Genomic DNA, 20,082 nt, shown 5'->3' with positions numbered 1-20,082 from the left:
TTTTAGGTGGAGTTTTGCTGTGGAGGAAAGTGTTGCAACTGCCAAATGGTGGGGGAACTTGGAAAGTGTCAGAAATAAATTTGTTCCTGCATTTAAAATGTTAAATATAGAGAGCAATTTTTACTTGCTGTAGTATAATTTGTTACTATAACAACAGGTAGCAGCATCAGTGAAGAGAGATAAATCTTTCCAATATGGATGAATGCTAAAAGTTCTGTGCTGTTCTTCAGTGTTTTATGGACATAAGTGACATTTCACATGTGTAAATGGTATATAGAAAGGTTTTCTAGGAGAATTAACTTATATTGTTACATTTAAATTTTTTTTGTGTATATAGATTACAGTTTTATTTTTCATATATTCTAATCAACAGTCAAAGTATGATGAACTAAAAAAAGCTGAGAAGGGAAATAAACAGCAGCACAAAGTTCACAAATACATTACATCGTGTGAGCTGGTGATGGCTCCTGTTCATGAAGCTGTGATTTCTCTGCACCTCCCCAAAGTCTGGGATGACATCAGCCCTCAGTTTTATGCCACATTCTGGTCTCTGACAATGTATGACCTTGCTGTCCCACACAGCAGCTATGACAGAGAAGTCAATAAACTGAAAGTCCAGATGAAAGCCATAGATGACAATCAGGAAATGGTATGTTGATATAATTTTGTGGTCCAGTTTAAATTTTCTAACCTTGAAAGACTTTCCTTTTATATTATTATATAAGGTTGTTTAGATCTGGGAGGTTCTGTCACTTGGTGCATCCATTCTGATTTGTCACATTAACATAATTTGTATTTCTTTATAATTCCCACATTAAAAGTACCGGTGACTCCACCACGTGAAAATTCCTAGAAAATTTATTTCAGAAAGGAATTCTTGACACCTGTGTCTGTGATTTATCTGTTCACTTTTATCTTTAGTCAGCCAGTGTTCATAAAATCAGAGCAGAATACTATTGAGTGAAATGGAAAGTTTGTCAAGTATGCTTTGGTGTTACCAGGAATTTATTGCTCTGTCTATAGCAAATGTTAGTGTAGTAGTAAATGAGCTATGTTGACATTTTATAGCCTCCAAATAAAAAGAAAAAAGAAAAAGAACGTTGCACAGCTCTGCAGGACAAACTCCTTGAAGAGGAGAAGAAGCAGTTGGAGCACGTGCAGAGAGTTCTACAGAGACTGAAACTAGAGAAAGATAACTGGCTTCTGGCAAGTAAGTGTGTCCAGGGAAAATGCTGTGGGTATTTTGTAGTCATTACTGTCCCCAGAATTAGCTCACTGTAATAGCCTTAATGTCGATTTGGAAATTTGATCTCTTTATGCATTGAGGTCTGTTACCCAGGTAGATTTTTAGTTAGAATGTAATGTGTCATTGCAAATGCTGAGATTTTCAGAGAAATGTTTCCTTTATTTCTTATAATGCCAAGACCTTTTAAATATTGCCCTAATTTAGAAAATAAGTAAGAGACAGACCAATTCAGTGGAAAGTTGTAATTGCAAGCTGGCTTGTACTTGCTAACCAAAGTTAGAATGCTGCTAAGTAAGGATAATGGCTACTTTACACAAAATAAGTGTGTGAAGTCTCAATGAGTGGTTTGAGTGAACTTATTTTAAATCCTGTGATTAGGAGCAATATGCCAGTGTTTGGGCAGCAGCACAAACCTTGTTCCAATGACAAGATAAGTATTGTGGCAGCATAAGAGCACCATGTGGTGAACCCACATGCATGTGTTTCATGTGGCAGATGTGCAAGAGGCAGAACCAAGATTTTGCTCTTACAAAGCCTCTGTAATGTTTCATGTTGATTGTGAACTTACTTGATATGGTTAATCTGAAATGTTTTTCTCTGGTCAGTTTTCTTCTGTGGATGCACTTTGAGTTTGTAACTGGAAGTAGTAGTTCGTCTGTCCCGAGAAGCCTAGCGTAATCCATGGAAAAGAGTTGTATTGTCCGACTCCTGTAAGATCACCCAGCTGATTTAATGAAGAAACATTGACAATTAAATCAAGAGAAGTTATTCCCTAGAAGTATTTAATGTACTGGCATGGACAGTGAATGAGCTTTGTGAGATTACTGGTTGAAAAGTTACTACCTGAGTAAAGTCTAGAGCTTGCTTGGTAAATTTGTCTACTTAAGGAAGCACCCAAAAGCGTGTAGAAAATTGTGTAGATATGATCTATATATGTAAACACATACTCTTAATAATACAAGCCTTTGTGGGACACTGGGAATAGCTTATTGTTGGCTCTTGAGTGCTCACACTTCAGCTGCAAGAACTTTCCCAATATTGTATCCAGTGGCAAACTTACTATTTCAGCAGTTTCCTCATTGAAAGACATAATCTATAATTGTACTACATTGAGGAATTCGTTAAGAATAGGTTAATTTTTGGCAGAATAAGTAGGCCGATACCTTTTAGCAATTGGAGACTACTATTCTGACAGGCTGCTTACTTGCTTTATTTGTTGACTTTTGAAGTAACACCCATTTGATTGTCCTATACTGTGAGTCTCTTGGTATATTTTTTTAGCTTTTTAAAGTTCCAAAGGTTTGTTATAACCTTTGAGGAGTAGATGTTAAAATTAAACAAATGTAACATAAAGTTTTTAGTCAAGTAAAAGCTGACAGTCCTTTCTTGAACAAGCTTTATTCCATGAGCATCCCAAAATCAAAGAAAGGAAATCCTGGTTATTAATGACTTGTGACCTGTGCAAAACCACCAGTTGCCCTCATGAGAATCATGACTGTTCTTCCTTTGAAGGTGTCCACTCGCAGTCTTCAGTTCTGTGCTTTCATACGTATGTTTTTCTTCCAACCTTCCTTTTATGCTGTACATCCTTCCCAGCTTCTTTTTATGCTCCTCTTTGCCATTTGAGGACCAGTTTGGGAATGTATTTGGCTGTTGAGTTTGCCAGCCAGTGGTTGGCCAAATGGAAACAGGTAACTCCAGCATACAGTGCAGTCTTTTAGTCAGTGCTAGAGTGAAACTTTCACAAAGTGTGTGTGTATCGGGGTGGTGGTTTACTGAAGACTGGTCCTCTTAAAATTTCTCTAATTCATTGATTGGAGTAACAATTGTTAATGGATTGTGTATAGACAGCATGTTCTTCAGTTTCTAAGAAAGCTGAGCTGAAAGTCAGCCTCATCTAGAAAGGTGAAAGCAAGTGTAGGGAGGTAGCAGGTGGTGTTCCTTTTGTTAATGTGTACACTTTGAGCAGGTGGAGAAGTTCACCGAAGCTTTTCTAGAACCTGTTTTTTCCCCACATTGTGTAATAGAAGATTTTCCCAATATGAAATAAACATTTGCTCCATCCACCCTGCTATCCTCCCTCCATCCTCAAACAATTACACTTACCTTGACTTTTTCTGGTCAGTACCAAAGGTATGTCTGGAATACAAGCAGCCAAATACACAAACACCGGCGTGGGTGTGTGAGAACTGAACTTCTTGGGAAAAGACTAGTTGAGTGTTAGCTCATTAACTTACTTTATTGTTCCTTTCTTTTTCCCCTCTCAACTTCTTTGTTTTTGAAGAATCTACCAAAAATGAGACTATCACCAAATTTTTGCAGTTGTGTATATTTCCTCGATGCATTTTTTCGGCAATTGATGCAGTTTACTGTGCTCACTTTGTTGAACTGGTGCATCAGCAGAAAACACCCAACTTCTCCACACTTCTCTGCTATGACCGAGTAAGTAGCTACAGCTCTGGGTTTGTACATAAGTAGCACATGAACATGCAAAACTAATGTCTCCTCTGCCTCCCAAATGAGGTAAATAATTACTGAAGTTTAATTCTAGAACTTGTGACAATCAGAAATTCACTTTTGTGCTTCAGATCTTACAAGCCAAGTTTTCTTAAAGCTTCAGGGGTTTATTTTCAAGAAGTGTTGTTTGTGTTTTACCCTAATGGGTCTGGAGTTCCAGAGCAAAGTCATTAAGAGTCACAGGAGCTGCTTTCAGGTTTTGCAACCTTTTAGGCACTCTGCATTTCCATGGCCTCCTCTTAGAGGAAAACAAAACAGTTATGTCAGTGGAAACACTTGAACTATTGAAAACTATATGTCAGCATTAGCTGCACTCAGTGCTTGGATTCTGACTAAGTGTGAAGGACCAGCAGTTGGGTAACAAAGGCTTGAAAACAGAATATTTTGTAAGTGATCTCTGTTGTGTTTACAAACCAGTTTAATGGTGGTCTAGATGATAAAAATTTGTAATTCTTCTTGAGTTTTGTTCCTTTTTGTTGTTCAGTAGACTCATAGTAACTTTTTCTTGCCCTATTCCCAGGTTTTCTCTGATATTATATATACAGTTGCAAGTTGCACTGAAAATGAAGCCAGCAGGTACGGCAGGTTCTTGTGCTGTATGCTGGAGACCGTGACAAGGTGGCACAGTGACAGAGTCATATATGAAAAGGTATGTGAGCTTGCTCACCAGAATATGTAATGGCCACTTGTGTAATTCAGTCTAATAAAAATGGATGTAGTGAAAGTTATATTTAAAAAGGGTGATCAAATTTTTCTGATGGCATAATTGTAGAATTGACTTTCTGTGATTCATGTAGTTTTGATAGAAGGAATCTTGTATAGGGTTAAAAAATATATTGGCTAAAAAAATCTCTTCCATATCTGATTTTTCTCACAGCTTGTCTTGAAGATAATTTAGAGAGCATATGGAAATGCTCTAATTCTCCTTGCAAAAAACCCTGGTTAAATTATGAATAAAATTTTCTCTCACCCGCAATTAAAATTTCAACATCAATAAGCTTTTATAAAAAAAGTATGTGTGTAAGTCTTGTGTGATTGTGTCTTTGGAATTTAGAATTACCAGTTTTCTCTCCTCAAAAATGATTTTTTTCTTTTCTTTGATGTGCATGTAGGAATGTGGCAACTATCCAGGCTTCCTGACTATATTACGGGCAACTGGATTTGATGGTGGAAATAAGGCTGATCAGTTGGATTATGAGAATTTTAGACACGTGGTACACAAGTGGCACTATAAATTAACTAAGGTAAATAGAGATGCCAAAAACCTTAAGTTTTTGGAAGCTTTAATAAAACTGACTCAATTATATTTAATTTATGTTTTAGGCTTCTGTGCACTGCCTGGAAACGGGTGAATATACACATATCAGAAACATCCTGATTGTGCTGACCAAAATCCTTCCATGGTATCCCAAAGTGCTGAACCTGGGTCAAGCCTTGGAAAGAAGAGTACACAAGATATGTCAGGAAGAGAAAGAGAAGAGACCTGATCTATATGCATTGGCTATGGGGTAACAACAACTTACTTTAAGAAAGTGGTTAAAAGTGGATCATGAAAGGCATCTAAAGACTCGGAACTGTTGCAGTCCTAACATTTGATTTTTACCTTATCACAGAAGATTCGCTATCCTGCATCTCGGTGCTGGCAGTGTGAATGAAAACATTCATTTTGTGCTGGATGATCACTATTTCCCTTTACAAGACTCTAGTAACACTTTAAATAGTAAAGATTTCCACTCACAGGAGCGTAGCTTAATTTTAGGGAAATGATAAAGCAGCAAGGAGATAGGAGGGATAGTAAAATGAAGAAAGCTGAGGGCTATTCCTGCAAGACTGGTTAGATTTTGGATGTTTATATGATTCTAAGATGCTTAGTTACATGTTTCATCTTTCTGTGGTGAATGTGGAATCATCCTCGTGTGCCTGAGGGGCAGCTCAGCTTGCCCAAACAGTTGAGGTTTTGTCAGCAGGCAGTTTGTTCCATGTGGTGTGTGGTGCTGATGAAGAGGGTGTGGAAGTAGGGCTGTTTCTGTGTCTAGTGGGTTTGTTTGTTTTTCTTTTTCTTTTGAGCTCATCAGTAAAGGGGGAAGAAACTGCATATCAGTTAGGAAAAACTGTGAAATAAATAACAGATGAACTGTTAGATTAGATCCTCATTTAAGATTCAACCCATGTTTTGCTTTATGTTTGTGCATATTTAACAATCTGTGCGACTTGCAGCTATTCTGGACAGTTGAAAAGTAGGAAGCCTTTCATGATACCTGAAAATGAATTTCACCACAAAGACCCACCTGCCAGGAATGCTGTACCTGCCACAGTACAAAATGGGCCAGGTGGTGCTGGGATGCCAACGTCTCTCACGATAAATACAGTTAGACTGGAAGAGGGCACTACTGAGGAGACTGGTAAACACACCTATGATTATTAATTGCTTATTTTTTAGTAGAGTTCTTCTGCCATTACAGGCTTCTCTTAAAATTTGGCTCATTAATCTGAAAAGAAAAAAAATGTGATGCTAAATAGGTTCAGTGTGTGTTCTTTGTTTTTCCTTGGTTTTGGGAGGGGTGTTCTTAATCTAATTGCCTGTTTTAGCTGTTGGGGACATATGACCTTACATGAATGTGCTTAGCTCTGTGTTTTACTTAAACCAATAGGATGTATATCAAGTTGTTCAAATAGAGCTGTTCTCTTTTTTAAACAGATAAACTAAAGGAGAAGTCTCAGGGTGTGGTGAAAGTTATTAATAAAACTGTCAATGCTACACCAAAAGTGACAACAAGCAATGGAAACAGTGCATCTAATAGGTGAGGAAAACTATTCTTACACACTCTATATTTTCTTCCTTCCAAAGCACAAAATGATACTTAAAAATGACTTGCCTTGTATTCTTACTTTCAGGTTCTGTGTAAATTGTTTTCATTTCTTCAGAGTTTAATAAGTGAGATTATTTCTTTCAAAATACACAGCCCTACTGTGTACTGTGGACTGTCAGATCACTGATCTGACATTGTTGTGAAATGCATTCCCATTTTAGCTGAACAAACATAAAACAAATGAAGACATTTGCTTGTTGCTGTTCTGATAAAGAAACAGCAAATTTGAAATCTTAGTGGCTGCTTCAGGAAATTCTATCAAAACTTCAGTACTAAAACTTTTGTGACAAAGCTGTGTTTTGTATGCATGCTAATTGGCCTTTTACTTTTTGATGCAGCAAAATTATTAAGGAGAAAGATGATAAAGAAAAAAGCGGGAAGGAAAAAGATAAAGAAAAAAAAGACAAGACTCCAGCTGCCACTCCAGAGATGAAGGCACTTGGGAAGGATGGGAAAGAAAAACTGAAGGAAGAACGGGCAAACAAAGAGGAGAAACCAAGAGAGATCAAGGAGAAAACGCCGAAATCCGACAAAGAGAAGGAAAAAGTGAAGAAAGAAGAAAAAGCTTCAAAAGAAGAAAAATCCAAGACGGTTGTTACCATCATTGAGTCAAAGTCAACTGCAGAAAAGGAGAGAGAAAAGGAGCCGTCCAGAGAAAGAGATCTATCGAAGGAAATGAAATCCAAGGAAAATGCTAAAGGAGGAGAAAAGGTGCCAGTAGCTGGGTCCTTGAAGTCACCTGTTCCCCGATCAGAAACATCAGAATCTGAAAGGGGTAGGTTTGCATAACTGTGCTTGTCTAGAAAAATAGAATGTGTCACTGGAGAATCACTGAACATCAGAAAATGCTAGAGAAGGTGAAGAAGAATCCCTACATATGGGCTAGGATTTTGGCGTTGGCTTTTCAGTACTGTGTCTAAAGTAGGCTGTCAGGATATCTCCAAAAGGCAAACTATTTGAATGTGTGAACTTCCCATGTCTTCTGTGAATGCTTGTTTTCACAAAGCCTGTCATTTTTTTTCTACTACCAGTCTGAACAGTCATTTATTGAAATATATTTGTAAAACTTTTGCCTTGCAAGTTTTGCAAATATGTAAAGCAGAAACTTCAGTAGTGTGTACTCTTGAGGGTTTCCTCACACCCTTTGAATGGGAAGAAAACAGAGAGTGGAAGATGTAGGTCTTTATGTCCCTGAGAAGGACACAGTAAGCTGTATCAGTTGCTTCTTACATTAAGGGTTAGCAAGTCCTTAATGTTGATATTTTAAGCTTTTATGATCTGAGGCTTATGTGGAGTTTTATGTTTGTGCTGCTCAAGGAAAACCACATAAGGGAGGGTTGTAATGCTTTTTGTTGGGTTCACCTTTTCAGGGTCTTCATAGCAACTCTGAAATTCAGATACTGGCTTCCATAAAGTGGAAGTTTAAAGTGGGCATAATTTTGCAACAGTTTGTTCACATTACACTTTTCCTGCAAACTTTTATAAAGAGGGTCAAAGCATGCTGGTAACTCTAGGTGGCTTAAGGAAAACAAAATTTACTTAGTGGTAAAAACTGAATTCTAGCTTCATTTATGTTGGTACTTGAGAAGGTGTTGGATTATCCTCTTTGAACTGTGTTCTAATAATGCCATTGTTCTGTTCTTTCCTCAGAACAAAAACGCCGCAAAGTTGATACACATTCTTCTCCATCACATTCCTCAACAGTAAAGGTTAGTATAGCCTGAGGAAGGCAGCACCCATGTTAGGCTCACAAGTTTGGGATGCCAGTATTCGACTTCCTTCAAGTTTTGTGCCAAGTATACACTGGAACCACTGGAGGTTTTATGTTGCATTAGAAAATGCATTCCTTTTCTTTATTGGCGGACTGTCTTTTTTTCTATAAAAATATTTTTTAATTAACCAAAATAATACTTCAAGGACCTAGCACAAATTTTGTAAAATAGTGTTTGGAAATTGCAAGAGAATTTTTACACAGAAGTGCCTCATTGCTTTAAGCAGTCAGTTTTTTTGGAGTGCAATGGTAGCTACAAGCAAATGAGTCTTTGCAACAGAGTGGAGCATATTTTTCTTCACTTCTATTGAAGAATCTCTAGCACTGAAGATTCCTGGATGATACGGGATGTACGATACCTCTGAATTCATCAGGCTTCTTGATGAGCATCATACCGATGTGTGCCTTCTAAGGAGGAGTCTTGGAAGGAGTTCCATTTTAAAGTCTCCTTGGTGATCAGTTCTCCTGTAGTTGTGTATATTCAGTGCGCATGCAGCTTCTGTTGTACCTTCCCTTCGAGGTTTGTTTATTTCCAATGGGTTCCCACCGTGTTGAGCCCTGCGTTACGATAAAACCAGATGTGGCCACCAAGCCTCCTACCCAGCAAAGAGAAACCCCAAGCATTCAAGCGCAGCACAAAACCATGGGCGTAGCCTTCTTGAAGACTCAGGGTAGCCATTCCTTGCTCCATATTTATATTATTTCTAAACCATCTATGTTCATGGAATCTTTGAATTTGCAGTACGTTGAACATTTAAAACTGTAAGTTACTAATACTTCATCGAGAGCACTGTGATGGATTATGTGGGTCTTTAAACTTCACCATCTTACCAACTCTAGAACAAGCTTTTTTTTTTCTTCTGTTTTTTCAAAGAGTACATCTTTTTCTGTGTAAGATTTACTTGTAAGATTTAGCTTTATTTTGTAGAACTCAAGTAGCTTTTACTAGTTTTGAGGAAACAGGTGACAGTGATAACTTCTCATAATTATGAAGATTTTTGTAAATGGCAGTGTAAAGTCTTTCTAGAGTGGCTTCTACCACATTTAACTGAAAGTGGAGAAGGTACAGGTTTAAAAAGTATTAAGCCTGTTTCACTGGTTCAGCTGTTCAGAGTTAACACTACCTTTTCTCTATATTTTGTCTAGGCAGAGAGAGAGTGTTTTTTCACTATTTTAGGAATTAGAGATAGACACATTTTGTCATTTATTTAATAACAGAGTCTAGAGAATAGTTGACTGTCTTTTTTTTTTTACCTCTTCTTTCTTTTTTCATAAGTATTTCAGTTCCTAGCTTTATTCAGAGTACAATATTAACATAAGATTTATTCCAGAAGGAGTAGCTGTTTTTTGTTTCAAGGGTACGGCCGTGCTTCCCAAAGTCCCTCTGGTTTCTGAAAACTATTCCAGCTCACGTGTCATCTCCGTTCATTTTCTACAGGACAACCTCAACGAACTCAAGGATTCTTCAGCAAAGGTTTGAATCTTTTAGAAAGCACCAAAGTTTATTTTCATGTTTTGTTGCAGAGAGAAGTTAACTTCTGCTCTTGTGGCAAACTCCATCAGAAAATTCAGATTCCATTCCTGTAAATGTTATAGTAGTAACAGGGATTTTTTTGTCCTACTAAATAGAGATTCTGTACAGGAGAGAGGGTTGGTTATGTAGAAGCAACATAACAAAAATCCCCTGAGTTCACCATTCTGTCAATATTTTGAAGAGTTTTTATGGAGCATCTTTTCTGTTGCCCTCTGAAACTTGTATAGAAGTATCCTTATGATTAAGCCATTCATTTGGTTGAAAAGCTAATAAATAAAATAGTTCTTAGAATAGTTTGAGGGCGTTTGAATATACCAGTTAAAAAACAGCAGCTCGTTAAAACAAAGGACATTTGAGACATATCTCTGGAATATTACTCTTTTCCCTACAACTGTATTCATGTTTGAGTGCTATGGTAGTGTTCCTAAGCATCACAGACAACCCTCCTAACTTACGCCCTTTGTGCATTTGTGTCCTGTAAATGCTCTTCAGATTCCCTGTTTTATGAAAAGAAACACTGAAGAATGCTCTCAGAAGTTCATAGAACCAGAATTCAGAGTGGAAGGGACTTTAAGGATCAGCTAGTTCAGTCTTTTGGCAAAAACATGGTATAAAGATGGCCCAGCACCCTGTCCAGTGAGATCTTGGTGTCCAGTGTTGGGGAGTCCATTACTTTCCAGTATTGGGGAATCCATCACTTCCCTGAGGAGATTATTCTGCTGGCTGATTGTTTTGCCTGTGAAAAATTTCCCTCTTGTGTCCAGTTGGAATCTACCCATTTTTTCTATGTCTCCTTCCCCTTTGGTGATATGGTTTCCCCTAAGCCTTCTCTTCGCCCCTGAGCAAACCCGTTCTCTGTGCCTTTCCTGCTGGGATCCCAGGCTCCCTGGGCCTTGGGTCAGCTTTGTGGCCCATCTCTGCACCACCTCCTACCTGTCCACATCTGTTTGGTGTAGCAGAGACCAAAACTGAGCACAGTATTCCAGGTGTGGCCTGACAAGCACTTGGGATATTGTATTTTAGACAGATGCTGTATTCTGTTGTTAGAATTCAAGCACATCATAACTGTTGTACAGTAAGTCACAACCACTGCAAATGTGCCAGTGCATCAGGGCATGGGACTAATGGGAAATGGATCCGTCTTTGATTGCACAGTCAGTACCAATGTGTAACTAAACAGTACAAATATTTATCAATTGGAAAATGCCACCCATTTGGACTTCCTGGATAATTTATGGGTTTGTGTATCATTACTTATATTCACTTAAAAATGCATGATGGATTACCACTTCCTATTCTGCATTTACACTGTTGTTTTCATTGTAGCTCATTTTGTATAAACAGTGCTCAGAAAATTTGTATGTTCTAATTCAAAATAGCTGTGAGTCTGTAAGGGACACTTGCTGATGGATTTTTAATTGAATCTTTCCAATATCAACTATAACTGCTTATAGGGACAGTGTATGTAGGAATTGTCCTTTTAATCTTACAGGTGATGAAATTAGTGTCTATAGATTGAATCCAGATACTTTTGTAAATCATCACCATGATACCTTATATTTTTTTTTAAATTAAAAAGCTACAATATTTATGTTGAGCTCACCTCTACCTGAAATGTGGTGTGTGGGAGTCTGTATAGTCTCACTCTTCCTTACTCTATTAGTCAAGCTTCAACTGACTAATTGAAATTTTGCTCACATTTTCATTAGTTAAGATAAATTTTTAATTAAATATGTATTTGCTTATTAGCACATTGATGTAATCAGGCAGACAGTGGAGCTATTTGTAATTAAATGATTAACAAACAGCTTTATTTTTCTAGTTAATTTGAAAGGTTATGTTTCAGAAATAACTATAATGTGTTTTGTGTAGACTTAACTGGGAGTGTATTGCAGTTGTGACTTTTTAATGGATTTATTCTTTTAGTGCTTTGGGAGTGGAGGATGCCCAACCCTTTCCTTCCTCTTCTAAATGCTCTTTTTTAATCTTTCTCACTTAATGAACTAATCTTTGTTCTTCAGTGCCATTCTAACAGACTTAAAGCACTTCTTGACACTGTTCCCTGTACATGGTGTAAGACAATTTCTCTTCTTTACTGCCATGTACTTGTTTGGGGAAGGGATGGGATGTTCAGAAGCCTGTAAGATATATGAGTTCAGCTTCCACTGAAAGTTTAGAAGTCTGTAGTGCTGTTGTCTGCTCACAGGCTTCCTTTATTCCTCACTTGGCTCATTTTCTGCAGGCAGACCATGGAAATGTTGGTTTACATTGCAGGTTATAAAATAAATGATGCCAGACTTGAGTTAGGTTTGTGTTTATTCTTGCTTTGTCATTTGCCCAAGTTACACAACACACAGCAGTGCCCAAAATTTGATGTGGCTTCAGTTGGCAGCATTTCTGGAAGTGAGTTGATAAAAGTTCTTGTTGCAAAGCTGGGAAGGATGGAAATGGTTTTCCAAAACTCTGCACTGGAATGGTAGAAGAGCAGTGGAATCTGTCATGAACAGCCATGAGAACATAAGAAATTAAATAGGAGAAAGCAGAGTGTTTGTTTCCTCACATGGAAATAGTCTCTGGCAGACAACTGAATGGGGCTGCTTAGAGAAAACATATTTGCATGTCATCATCAGCAAAGAAAGAAGCAAGGATACATTTACTTGTGGAACAGCATTGTAGGAAGTGGAATAAGAAAAGAGGAGTGAGGGAGAAGAGCAAAAACAAAGATATCTAGTGAAAGAAGTACTGAAAGGTCAGTCTCTGTTTTAGGAGGATAATAAAAGTTCAGTTAAGCAATAAAAGGAAAATAGACCTAGCGTTGTTAGTGTGACTTTGAGCATAAGACCTGTAACATCGGGTTTTGGTAAGTTAAACATTTACTGAAATTGGAGGAGGACAGGATTAGTTTAACTAAAAGAATAAAGGTACTTGAAACTCTGATTGGTTTGGTTCAAGTGATTTCTAGATTGTTCTAAACTAATCCTTCACTTACCTCTTTGTTGCTCTCCTTTTAAGTAAGTGTATCTCAAAAAAAAATAGAGAACATTTTAATAAAAAGGTATTTTTTCCCCAGATAGAATTGTTGTGTTACAGAACTGGGGAAAGATGATAATCTACCGATTTAAATCTGTGTGCTGCTGTAACTCAAGTATATCAAATACCAAGGAAGTTGTTTTTAATTTAAAATGTGCTCTTAATATTTCTTAGAAAGATCTAACTTGTATTTAACAAGACAGATTTAGTTACTGTAGTGTATCTGTTTATAACACGTGCTACCTTATGTATATGTAAGTGTGCATACGTAGACTATACACACACACATATATACACACACAGTGGTGTTGGAACTTCATCAAGTGTTGCACTTGACATTACTATGAATTACTTTCTGTTCTCCCCTGTCACCCCACTTTATGTTCAAAATACTCAGCTTTGTGAAACTGGTATGTTTTACAGAGCTTCTCAGAATTGGTTAGAAGAGATTGGAATAAATCTAGAACACGTTACAGAAAAAACCAATTCTGTTCAGCTGTCTTTATCATTTGAAGTTAAGGAGTTAGAAGAAAAGACACATCATTCAAAGTATTGGCTTCAATACTTGGTTGATAAAGATTATTCTTTAAAAATTAACTGTAGCTTGCTTAAGCAGCTGATTCCATTCATTTGTTCCAGGCAAGATTGCAGGTGTTAATTCAGTCCAGTAATGTGCATATCCTGTTTCTGTAGCCCTGCTGGCTGACGTGTGTTCATGCATCCAACAGTGCTGGTGAACAATTGTGTGTATTTAAATGAAGTGTTTCAGTTAAGAGACAATTTTCTTGAATTTCCAGTGTTGAGTCAATAAGCTCTAAGTTAAATTATAGATGAGAAGTTTGAACGTGCCTTCAATCACTTTTTGTTTTGCTACTAAAGTATTTATGTTTAATTTTAGTTGTTGAGCTAAATCTGATGTGTTAGAGTAAGACTTTTTATTTACACATCTAGGACTACATATTAATATTTGGTGATGTTGCCTTAATTTAACAGCACTACATAAACCACACTACTCCAACACTGTCCAAGAGTAAGGAGAGAGAAGTGGAGAAGAAAGATTTGGACAAGTCAAGGGAAAGATCCAGAGAGAGAGAGAAGAAAGATGAAAAGGACAGGAAAGATCGAAAAAGGGTTGGTGCCATTTTTAATGAACTTAGTTTAGACAGTTGGTATGTGCTTGGAAAGCCTTCTGTTCCAAGTTCTTACAGTAATGGTTGATTGTACAGCCCATCTGAGCAGAAGTGATCGACATCAGAGCTGGTTTTTCTGTTCTGTTACTCTTTCAAAGGTCGGTTTACAGTAACTGATTCAAAACTTTTCCCCCTCAAAGCCGATCTCAAGAAACTTTACACAAGATGTAACAACTCAGTTACATTTCAAGTATTTAAAAATCAGTTCTCCAAAATGATCCTATAAGCAGGTATATGTTTTAGTCTGCTAATATCTGCATAATTGTATTTGGTGCCAGGATCATTCCAACAACGACCGAGAGGTACCGCAGGATTCAACTAAGCGGCGCAAAGAGGAAAATGGCACAAGTACGTATTTAACTTTTTTTGTGTGAGTTTATTATGCTTTTACTTGCTGTGAGTTACAACTTTCTGTTCTGTTTTTAGCTGGTTCTTCAAAACACAGCAAAAGTGAAAGTCCTTCTGATTCCCCTCGCTTAAATGAAAAAGAAAAGGAGAAAAGCAAATCAAAATCTTCAGGAAAAGAGAAAGGTGATTCGATTAAGGCAGAAAAGATGGAGAAGAGTTCCTCTGGTAGCAAAAAGGTAAAATAAGCTGTTCTTATTTTGTTGATGCAGTTGTTGACAAAACAAGCTGATTTTTTTTTCCCCCTTGAATTTTATTGCTGCTTTATGACTTAAATGCAAAAGATACATCATGAATGTAGAAAAATGCGCTTCTGAACTTCTGGTGTCTTGTGGCTTTAAATATTTCAGCAGTCACTCCTTGCAGGATAAATTGAAGGACTAGTTCATTTTTTCAGTACCCAGGAAAATTACACTTCAGAATATTTGCAGACTGCTTGAATGAGCAAATAGATGAAAGCAGTCTTAACTTACATACAAACCAGTCTGTAATTCAGATTTTCTTATCCATGTGTCTGCACAGCTGAGTTTTTTTGTGAAAACAAGTCAGTATGTTGTAGTTGTATTTGTAAACCACCAAACAGTAGTTCCCAGTTGTAACTCTGGTGCCAGTGATCATCAGAGAACTGGAAGAGAAAGGCAAAATAATCTCAGAAATCACAGAAGCTGAGCGCTGTCATTTTGTCTAGTGATTTTTTAACTGTGTCCAGTTGTAATGTTAAATATTACAGTCCTCCTTGTCAGATTAATGTGTACCATAATAAACTATTTCCCTTATGTGTATTTTTAAAGGAATCAAGACATGATAAAGAAAAAGCAGAGAAGAAAGAAAAACGGGACAGTACTGGAGGAAAAGAAGAAAAGAAACAATATCCTTTTACACATTAATATTTCAGAAAATTGCTGAAAATATGGTTCTTTTTATTATATATTGCAAAATATATACATTTTTCCTTAATGTTGAATCTACTCATAAGTCTTCAGACAAGCATAGATAATGAAGATTCTTTCAGTCAAGGTAAAAACTTTTGCTTTGTTTGCTTTGGTCTCTCTCATGTGTCCTGTGGACTGGTAAAGGATTTACAGACAAACCAGCCTGAAATCACCCAGGGCAGCAGGGTGGGGGTTTGGTTTTTTGTTTCCTTTGTGGGGGTTTTTTTGGCTGATTTATTTTTGGTTTTTGCAGGGGCTTGAGGAAGGTTTGGGGGTGTGTGGTTTCGAGTTTATTTGCTTTTGAGGTGGAGGGATGTTTGGTTGGTTGTGGGGTTTGGGCTTTTTTCTTTAATTTTTACCCTAGGGGAAAAAACTTCCCCATCATTAGCAGAGGTTATATAGATGCTCAAATTTTTTTGGGGGAAAAACGAACACCAGGGGGATGTGGTGTGTCAGCAGTGTTTGATGGAGTTGCATCTTTGTTGCTTTTTCCGAGAAAGGTTGCCATTGCTAAACAAAGGTGAATCCATGGGATCCTGAGAGTCATCAGTCTTAATCATCTACCTGTTAATTAAGAGTGTCTTGCCTAATAGGTTGTAAACTCAGTTTTGGTATCTTCTTCTTAAAGAAGAGCAAAGGGGGCTTATTGCAAAAAGAGACTCCTGTTCTATTTGGTGTCTCATTCACCCACTGCAGATGAGGGCAATGTGGAGGGGTTTGGGTGACAAAGGGTGTTGATACCGTGTGCTCTTTGGAGTGTGTTGGTAGTAAAAAGGGTGGGAGTTCAGGTTATTGCTTCTTAGTCCTATTTCTTTTTATCGTCTTGAAATGATGAAGCTACTTCTGAAAGTACTTTCCAAACTGAAAATTATGAGCATTCTCTGGAAAGAATTTAATGGAAATTTTTTGGCTCTCTGTCCTTTATAGCTATTATCGTCTGATCACTGTGGACGGATCCCAGTTTTTTCCCCATTTCTTTAAATGTTACTTTGAAAAAAAAAAAAGAAAAAGGCAGTCTTGGTAGATGAAGTTCACCAAGAGCACTTGCAGCTTCTTTAATAATAAAATGTGAAGTTTTGACTAGCAGTTGAATATAAAGTGAGGATTGTCATCAGTTAAAAAAGCACAACTGTGTTTTGATGATTGTAAGTAACAAGTGCTCAGGTAAATGTCAGTTGAACAGTAGGGATCATATCCAGCTGGGTAATGGGCTAAACTGGAGCATCTGGCCTGGAGTACTGGCACACTCACATCGTGTGCATAGCGGAGTATGAGAAAGTGCTTTGTGTATTAACACAGTTGTGGAATCTGATCTTGTGCTCCTGTTTGTTAAATCTTTGATAACATTCTTCCTAATGTACAGTGTCTGATGGGCTGCGTTTATTTCTTGCCTAATTAGAGATAGTAACATCTTGAGGGGGTTGTACTTCTAAAAGAGTTTATACCTTCACAAGTGACTACTTGTTTCCTTTTTGTATCTTTAAATTAGTGTTTCACTACTTACAACGCAGTGTTTATATTAGTTATTTCTTGCTGGAGAATAAACTGGAGTTATGGAATTATGAAAATAGTTTTATTTCCCCCATCATTCTTTGACTTGTGAATGGAACAAAATGTGAAGTTGTGAGATCAGTATTCATTTGAACAACATGTAATTCCAATTATGTTTGTCTTCATTGCAGGTGACATTGAAGTGGGAAGATATCCAGCTGTGACCAGAAATGTATTTTCCAGAGTATAGATTGCACAGAAAATTGTGAATGAAGAGGACCCATCTGCATCTCCTTAAATTATTCAGTTCTCTGCTTTATTTCCCCATGCTAAGGACTTAATTGTTAAGTTGTACATTACTGTATTTTTAACTTGTTGCTTAGTTTCTTACACATTTATTTTCAGTACCTGGCTGAAAGTGTTACCTATTCCATATTTTAGCACAATGTGCTGCAAACAAACAGTTGCCATAGTGCAAATGAGGTTTCATGTGTACATAGTTCCACTTTAGTTTGTCAAAAATACTGCCTGAATTTAGTAATTCTTTCAATTTGAAATTGCATTCTTTTAGATGTTTGAAAATCACAAATAAACAGTTATTGAACCTTTTTGGATTTACCTCATTTAAACTCAGTTTTTATTTATTACTTGGCCTGTTTTTAATCTCAGTAACTAAAAAACAAAAGTTAAGTGGGAGCACTGTTTTCATGCAATGCTTAGGGATTATTTGTATATTACGTTGACTTGTTTAAAGAAACAAAGAATGAACTCTGTCCCATCCCAACTTAAACCTGTGCTCAGTTGTCCCTTGTCACACCTTTTGTTTGTCATGTTGTTTTTAGATTGATTGGAAATGCTCTCTTCAAAACTGAAATAAATTAAGTTTCAGTTACAGCTTACAGGAGCTTTGTATTGCTGAACTTTAGTCTGAAGATTTCACAATGACATTTTAAAAAGAAAAAAAAAAGGAATTTTTTTATCTGCTGAATTCTACCAGTGTAACCTTTTTTCTAAATAAACAATAGTTTTCTCAATGGGTCGTAAATCATTCTCTCTGTGGTCACTTTATTGCTTTATGGATTGTTAGAAAAGTTGGATATTGGTTGAAATTGTGGGAGGGTGGTTCCTGGGTTTGCTGAAGAGGCCTCTGTACCTGTCCTTTAACAGAAGGGATGGTTACAGGGTGTGGTGCCTGCTGTGAAGTGACAGATGTGTCAGGGTTTGCCTTCCTGTGTTCAGTCACGTTCACACCTTTCTTTGAGGTATTTGTCCCTCATCCAAAGGTCATTAAAATCTCTTCTTGGATCAAGTAGTAATACTGTTAAACACAGAGACTTACTCTTCTCTTAAATATTCTGAGGGATTGGTTTGTTGGGGTTTTGGTGGGTCTTTGTTAATGTAATCCAGAGAAAAGGAACTTTAATCAAAAGTTGAGCATTCCTGGTGTTCTGTGCTCTCAGTAATGGGAATTGGGACAGGGGGTGTTGTCTTGGTGGCTGTATTTGAAATACTGAATGTTAAGAAATTAGTGCTTGATCAGTAAAACTCTCCTGATTAGTTTTGTTCTGATTAATTAGAGGTTATTTCTGAGTGGATTGTAGAAGATTACAAACCCTTGGCCAGCAGTGCAAGAAAGACAGGCAAATTGGGAAGAGAATTGGGTAAGAGTTATGCAGCTAATTAGAGGTGAGAAAGAATTCCTAAAAAGGAGAGTAGCCAAGCTAAGCACTCAGACTTTTAATTAACTCATTAGGGCATTCCAAAATGAAAGACTATCAAAGTCACTCTAGTCAGGCTTTGTCTGGGGCTGCAGCCTCCCCCAGGCTCGCGGCTGTCACACCGAGGTGGGTTAACCTGGGCAAAGGTCACCCTGGGGGCCTCTCAGCGCATTGTGGTCACCTGGAAACCAAGAGGCACTCTGGCGTCCCAGACACTGAAAGGTGAGTTGAAATAATGATGTAAAATCTCCTTTGAGGAACTGCATACCTGCTCTGGCAAGAGGGTTTGTCCCTCACCTGCACTGCCTGCTGATGTGGCAGCAGTGGGGGCAGAGGAGAAGGGGTGTGGTCTGGGGGATGGTAGTCCTGGCCCAGAGTCCTGATGGAAATCCTAATACTCAGCTCCCATTAATTAAGCCCTGTCTGATGTGATGTTCTAATTGCTCTGTGTAATCTGCAGCATCTGTGATGGGTCACAGCTTCAGCTATTCCGTAATAAGGCATTTTGCCTCAACACTGGCAAACTTCCCTTGTTTAAAGGGCAGGGGAATATTAAATAAACACCATTTATATTTATTTGCCTCAGATCAAACCGTGGCTCTTACATTAATTTTGCAGGATTTTTTTGGTAATTAGCTGCTCAGCCCATATTTGGAATTCAAATCCAATATTTGTCGAAAGGCTTGGAATTATATTAAAACTCTGCTTCACCGAGGACAGGGGAGGGATGAAGCTCGGGATCGCAGCATGTGGCGGTGCCCGGTCCGTGGTGGTGCCCGGACCGTGGCCGTGTCTGGTCCGTGAGGGTCCCCGGTCCGTGGCGGTCCCGGCGCTGGCTGCGGGCCGGGATCACCGAGGGCTCTGGTCGTGTCGGTCACAGGAGCGGCGTTTCCCCCCATCCCGGCCGCTGCATGTCAGTGTTGAGCCGAGCACGGCAGCAGGTCCCCCCACGCCTCTTCCCGAACCCATCCTGGCGTTATGGAATCATAGAACCGCTTGGGTTGGAAGGGATTTTAAAGATCACTTCGTTCCAACCCCCTGTTACAGGCAGGGACACCTTCCACTAGTCCAGGTTGCTCAAAGATTCATCCAAACTGACCTTGAGCACTTCCAAGGATGGGGCAGCGACAGCGTCTCTGGGAGAGCTGTGCCAGTGCCTTACCACTCTCATTGGGAAGAATTTATTTCTAAGATCTAATTTAAACTTATCCTTTTCAAGTTTAAAGCCATTCTTCCTTGTCCTATCACTCCATGATTAGTAAAAAGTCCCTCTCCAGCCCTCTTGTAGCCCCTACTGGTACTGGAAGGTGCTCTGTCTCTCCAGAGCCTTCTTTTCTCCAGACTAGACAGCCCCAACTCTGGACCTGCCTCTATAAGA

The 20,082-nt window shown here is 38.1% G+C and overlaps 1 protein-coding gene across 5 annotated transcripts in view; it reads left to right on the top strand.

Moving 5' to 3' along the window:
* THOC2 (THO complex subunit 2) overlaps positions 1–18,044 on the top strand; it is a 48,861-nt gene extending 30,817 nt beyond the window's left edge. For 2 of the 5 annotated variants that reach the window (XM_071569640.1, XM_071569639.1), the window contains exons 23-39: positions 374–649; positions 1,069–1,210; positions 3,531–3,688; positions 4,284–4,412; positions 4,876–5,007; positions 5,087–5,271; positions 5,981–6,165; positions 6,462–6,564; positions 6,972–7,408; positions 8,284–8,342; positions 9,843–9,878; positions 13,962–14,099; positions 14,437–14,506; positions 14,585–14,742; positions 15,355–15,431; positions 15,533–15,580; positions 17,178–18,044. In XM_071569640.1, coding sequence (XP_071425741.1) covers positions 374–649; positions 1,069–1,210; positions 3,531–3,688; positions 4,284–4,412; positions 4,876–5,007; positions 5,087–5,271; positions 5,981–6,165; positions 6,462–6,564; positions 6,972–7,408; positions 8,284–8,342; positions 9,843–9,878; positions 13,962–14,099; positions 14,437–14,506; positions 14,585–14,742; positions 15,355–15,431; positions 15,533–15,560 — 2,313 coding nt within the window. In that variant the 3' untranslated portion in view covers positions 15,561–15,580; positions 17,178–18,044. Of the gene's footprint in view, positions 1–373; positions 650–1,068; positions 1,211–3,530; positions 3,689–4,283; positions 4,413–4,875; positions 5,008–5,086; positions 5,272–5,980; positions 6,166–6,461; positions 6,565–6,971; positions 7,409–8,283; positions 9,076–9,761; positions 9,879–13,961; positions 14,100–14,436; positions 14,507–14,584; positions 14,743–15,354; positions 15,432–15,532; positions 15,581–17,177 lie in introns of those variants that run through there. The other 3 variants (XM_071569638.1, XM_071569637.1, XR_011699066.1) reach the window with 2 other exon arrangements.
* Positions 18,045–20,082: the final 2,038 nt, after the last annotated feature.

Source organism: Pithys albifrons, chromosome 14 (genome assembly GCF_047495875.1).
Source record: "Pithys albifrons albifrons isolate INPA30051 chromosome 14, PitAlb_v1, whole genome shotgun sequence".
NCBI lineage: Eukaryota > Metazoa > Chordata > Aves > Passeriformes > Thamnophilidae > Pithys > Pithys albifrons.
This window is presented reverse-complemented; position numbering and strand designations above follow the sequence as displayed.